General features: G+C 38.1%; 2 protein-coding genes across 2 annotated transcripts in view; both read right to left on the bottom strand.

The window, feature by feature from the left end:
* The window catches only part of LOC107696356 (E3 ubiquitin/ISG15 ligase TRIM25-like), a 7,498-nt gene extending 5,830 nt beyond the window's left edge, over positions 1–1,668 (bottom strand). Inside the window, exon 1 of the mRNA XM_016496654.1 lies at positions 1,544–1,668. The gene's annotated coding sequence lies outside the window, so the exon portion shown is untranslated. The remainder of the gene's footprint in view (positions 1–1,543) is intronic.
* A 1,012-nt stretch (positions 1,669–2,680) lies between these two features.
* Positions 2,681–5,319, bottom strand: part of LOC107696345 (E3 ubiquitin/ISG15 ligase TRIM25-like) — a 23,054-nt gene continuing 20,415 nt past the window's right edge. Inside the window, exons 5-7 of the mRNA XM_016496642.1 lie at positions 3,661–3,808; positions 3,508–3,567; positions 2,681–3,365 (exon numbers count right to left, since the gene is read on the bottom strand). Coding sequence (XP_016352128.1) covers positions 3,256–3,365; positions 3,508–3,567; positions 3,661–3,808 — 318 coding nt within the window. The 3' untranslated portion in view covers positions 2,681–3,255. The remainder of the gene's footprint in view (positions 3,366–3,507; positions 3,568–3,660; positions 3,809–5,319) is intronic.

The following is a 5,319-nucleotide window of genomic DNA, read 5'->3' as shown; positions in this document are numbered from 1 at the left end:
GCTTTTTTTTTTTTTTTTTTTTTTTTGAGTTTTAAATTCAAATCCCATTCCACGAATTTCACACGTCACAAATTCTCATATTTGCATACCCTGTTGAAAAAACAAGCATATGCTGGTTAGGTATGTTTTGATGCTGGTTTGAGCTGGTTTAAGCTGGTCCTTTGCTTGTTTATGCTGGTCCTTTGCTGGTTTAAGCTGGTCCTTAGCTGGTCATGTGCTGGTCCTAAACTGATCCGACCAGCTTAAGACCAGCACATGACCATCTAAGGACCAGTTTAAACCAGCAAAGAACCAGTTTAAACCAGCAAAGGACCAGTTTAAACCAGCTCAAACCAAAATCCCAGCTTCAAAACATACCTAACCAGCATATGCTGTTTTTTTTCAACAGGGTAATGCCCGCCTACATTCTACATGGACCTCCCGCGAAAACTTGAACCGCCTTCAAACGCTGTAGCAGGTTCGTGTGGATAACATAATGTCGAGAGGACGCTGTGCTCTGTGCTGTGAAAGTAAATTCGGTTTATTTTCACTTCCAAAGGATGAGGCTGTGAAGAATCAGTGGTTAAAATTCATCTTTACTAAGATACTACAGCAGCATAATCACAACTTTTTGCTGTGTTCTCGTCATTTCACTGACGACTGCTTCTCCGAGTAAAATGTTGGATTCGTAAACCGGTTGTCTTTGAAAGATGGGTCAGTGTCATGCTTGTTTGGACCAGCTTGCTCCTTCGAAACTCAACCTGTAAGTATGATTAATAATTGTTGCTTTGATGTTCCGTCGAGCGTGCCATATATGTAGTTGTTATGATACACTCAGTGCAGCTGTAAGTCTCCGGCTAACTTGTGTTATAGTTCTGCTAATCAGCTGTGGGTCCGCTATTATCTAGAAATGTGTCGATTAATATAGAAGGTCTGTTGTACTTGGAGTCATGATAAAGGATGGAGCAATACGTAGGTTACAACCTGCAGTGCTTTATCAGTTCTTTGTCTGTGTTCGGCTAATGCATTTACCATTTTTGTTTGGGTCTTTACAAGCTGTGGGTCCGGTTCACTAACATAAGTGTAAAACGACTTATTACTTATTGAACAGCTAATGCAGCATATGGCTGCGTTAGCTGTAAGATAGATGTGTAAGGGTGTGTAGTTTACAGTTGCTTACTGAAGGCCCTGACTGAAACACCACGGTATGCCACTGCATTGCATGCATGTAAACCTCTTGTTGGGGACTCCCAAAACCAGATTATAAACATTTCAAATACCATAATAGGGGCACTGTGAAGAATTATTGAAATTATAAAGAGTAAAAAGTATAGCTTTGTAGTATAATTATACAATCGAATATTCTGTTTCAAAAGCTTTACGTTTTTATTAGATAACAATCTAAAAATAATCGTTTAGCAATGAAGTGCACAACTAAATTTAGTCTCACCAGTTCTGAACAAGTTACAGGAGCAGAAACGATCTGTACACACTTATGAACTAATACATTATTGCATGCGTTTTGTGTTTAAAAGCTGCATTTTGGATATTATGAAGTCCTTACCTCGGGAGAAATACACCTCAAATATCATTTGCTTTTACAGCTTTGCCCAAAAGAACAGTGTACCGGATCTATTACAGTGTTGTGAGGAAATAGGTTTGGTTGGTTTCATTTCTCTTGGTTTTTACTTCCTGGTTTTCAGTGCGTAAAAAAATGGGCGTGTCTCAAAAATGAGAGAGATGATAAAACACAGAGAGAGAGAGAGAGAGAGAGAGAGAGAGAGAGAGAGAGAGAGGCTAATGTTTATTTTTTATGTATTTATTTATTCTATATGATCGACTGGTGAACATTATTGGACTGTAATTATTAAACTTAAAACATTTAAAATAGATTATTTCTAGGCTTAAAAAACAAGATTGAAAATCATGAAAGCAGATTATCTTGACCACAATTGATCACAGCTGACGTTTCAGCAGAATATGATAAATAATTTTGATATTTTTTTAATGTAAAATGCTGAATTAAATATTCTGTATGAATCTATGTATTTTGACAATTTAGTTAAATCACTGAATAATGACTAATGAAATGACAAAATCTCAGTCAATGCAATACATGTGAATTACACATACAGTACAGTTACTATACAGAACTATACACTTATTTTTAGATAAAGGTATGTAATAAAAATAACAGACTATAAACTGATATTTGGCCTACATTTTGTGATAAATAATAAAGATGTCTGAAATGTAGCATTATGATTATATCAATTATAATAATTTTAAAATTAAATTATAAAAGCACACGCAAACTTGGGACAGAGGGTTTTCTGCACCAATTCTAATAAGGGTGTATTACCTTAAAAATCACATTCCACTTTGAAATGAAAAGAACCATCATTCAAATCTAAATCAATTATTTGTATACAAATCCCATTTTAAAATAAAATAAAATATTCATACAAATCTAAAACATCCAACATAAATGTTCAAATCACTGTTATCTAAAAAAAAAAAAAAAGGTAATTTTCTAAAAAAAAAAATATATATAAATAAATAAACTATAGGTAGGTAATTTTACCTCAAAAACCAATGGAATAAATCTAAAAAATTTAGATTTTTTTTTAATTATTAAATCATGATTAATGAGAGCATAACCATTTAATATTTTTTTGAAGATGAGATTTAATGTGGAAAAAGTGGTGGAAATTTACCCTGCGCTACACTCGAACATAATGACCTCTTGCATTTATGAATAGTTCAGTTAATTTATGGTATAAATTCGGTTAAATCAAGAGGAAGTCTCACACGTTCATAAAGACAGCTTTCGTCCGTGTTGCAAAATAAGGTGGATGCTTGGTCCTTTTTCAGCTCTATGATCCTGACAGATGAACCGCATCCAACCTTAAACGCAGGGTATAAGGGTTCAGTGAAAGTGGTCTGGACTCTGTGAAGGAGAGTCATTGTGTCAGATACCCTGTAGAAGGACAGAGTTCCTGCTCTGTGATCCAGATACACTCCTACTCTAGAGGCAACAGGGATTGGGACTTTTTTTTGAGCATGAATGAAACTGAAATTCTGCAGATAATAACCCAGTCTCCATGACATTTTGTTGAAGCCAAGTGCACAGTCAACACTGCTTCCTTTACGTCTAATTCCACTGTAACAAACTCCTACAGCCCATTCATCCCCACTGCACTTGACCTCCCAGTAGAAGCGACCGTACAAACCGTCTCTAGACAAGATATAGGGACGCTCATTAAACCGCTCTGGTTAATCAGGATATTGCTGAGCTTTATCTGAAGATAATATTTTCCTGTTGTCTTCTGACAGTTTGAGGTTATTGTGTGCAGTGTTCAGATCCAAGTGAAGATCAAAGAAATCTGAGGAGGAGAAATGGACAAAAAACAAATGTTGAACAAAGTACACTTTGGTTCCAAAATGGTCACACTGTAACACATTGTTATCCACTGATACTTATCGGTTAATAAGTGTTTCCTTTGAAGAAACCTCGATCAGACTTACACTGCAAAAAATCATTTTGGGTCTTTGGTTCTGGAGGGTTTGTAACATATACATTCGACACTGAAGAGTCAAAACAAAACATGCATACGGTTAATTTGTTGGTTTAACCCTACAGAGTATGAATGGCAATATAACATATCAAAATATTCAGACCTTCTCTGGATATTTTGGCTGTTTGTTGTTGAAAGACATCCTCCAAAACCTCCTTAAACATTGAGATTGAAATGTCTTTAAAAAACAGAGTGTGTTGAGTCATGGGAACGTTTTCAAATGTGGGTAAAGCACACGCAGACTGACAGCTCTGAAATTAGAAAAATACAGCACTTTTTGTTATGTAAAAGACAATGAAAAATGTGAAACAGTGAGTAAGTACAGAAACATGGTAGTATACAGTGATAAAATGACTAGCACTGTGACGGTGGTTCAGTGTTTGGGGATATACAGTTGCAATCAAAATTATTCAACCCCATTGCAAATCAGGTTTATTGGCAAAGTTTACAGATTTTCAGTTGTTTGCAATGAACAAATTAAACAAAAGTAATTGAAATTGCTCAACACAGTGAATGTTACAAGTGGTTTCCCCAAATTCAACTGAAAATGCAACTTTTAATGACTTCTGCAGTCTCAAAATTATACAACACATTCATGGCAAACATCTTTAGTAGTTAGTGGAGCACCCTTTTGCTGTTATGACCTGCTGCAAACAAGATGCATAGGCAGACACCAGCTTCGGGCAGCGTTCCATAGGAATTTTTGCCCATTCCTCATGAGCAATGGCCTCCAGTTCAGTAATATTCTTGGGTTAACGTGCTGCAACCGCCTTCTTCAAATCCCACTATAGATTTTCTATCAGGTTCAAGTCAGGTGACTGTGATGGTCAGTGTAGAATATTCTGCAAACAAGCCTTGGTGGAATTTGAAGTATGCTTGGGATCATCGTTGTGTTGGAAGGTCCAGTGACACCCAAGCTTCAGCTTCCTCACAGACGGCATGATGTTTTCTCCTTGGATTTCCTGATACTTAAATAAATCCATCTTGCCTTCCACACGCTGCAGGTTTCCAGTGCAAGACATACCGCTGATTCATAGATCCGAAAAGTTCCAGTTTTGTCTCATCACTCCACAAAACAGAATCCCAAAACTTCTTTCAAATTGGAGCTGACTTTTCTTGTGCTTTTGGATCAGTAGTGGTGTACGTCTTTGAGTTCTGGCATGGAAACCGTAGATATGAGCATTGACAGAGGCCATCTCTTTTCTAATATCTTCTCCCAAAGTTTAAGCAAGTGACAGTTGTTGTAAAAAAAAAATGTATCTTCCACTGCTTCAAGGCATTTGCTTTTGCGCTGCCAAAGAAAGTTAAACTAAATACTGGCATGTGTGGAATATGTGCTATACAAATAACGACGACTCAGCGACGACTGAGAATATCATGGGGAACACACACATAGCACAAGGGATGGATGATAGATGCCGGACAAAGGAACCAAGGAACAGAACCCACTAAACTGGGTCACGGAGCACATTGGGAGCAAAACACAATACAGGAACACAGGAGCAGTCCATGGGCGAGACATTACATCCCCCACGCGCCTCATAACTTCCAACGGGGAGGGGGTGTGGGTGCTCTGGAGGCCTCTAGGGACAGGCTTACATGGGACGGACGGCCTCCAGAGTGGTACAGGTCCCGGACCCATGGCGGATCAGGCAGTTCAGGGAGCCATGGCGGAGCGGGCAGTTCAAGGGGCCATGGCGGAGCAGGCAGACTAGGGAGACATGGCATAGCAGGCAGACTAGGGAGCCATGGCGGAGCAGAC

Source organism: Sinocyclocheilus anshuiensis, unplaced genomic scaffold (genome assembly GCF_001515605.1).
Source record: "Sinocyclocheilus anshuiensis isolate Anshui unplaced genomic scaffold, SAMN03320099.WGS_v1.1 scaffold62, whole genome shotgun sequence".
NCBI lineage: Eukaryota > Metazoa > Chordata > Actinopteri > Cypriniformes > Cyprinidae > Sinocyclocheilus > Sinocyclocheilus anshuiensis.
The sequence above is the reverse complement of the archived record's forward strand: the minus strand, read 5'-3'. Positions and strand labels throughout refer to the sequence as shown.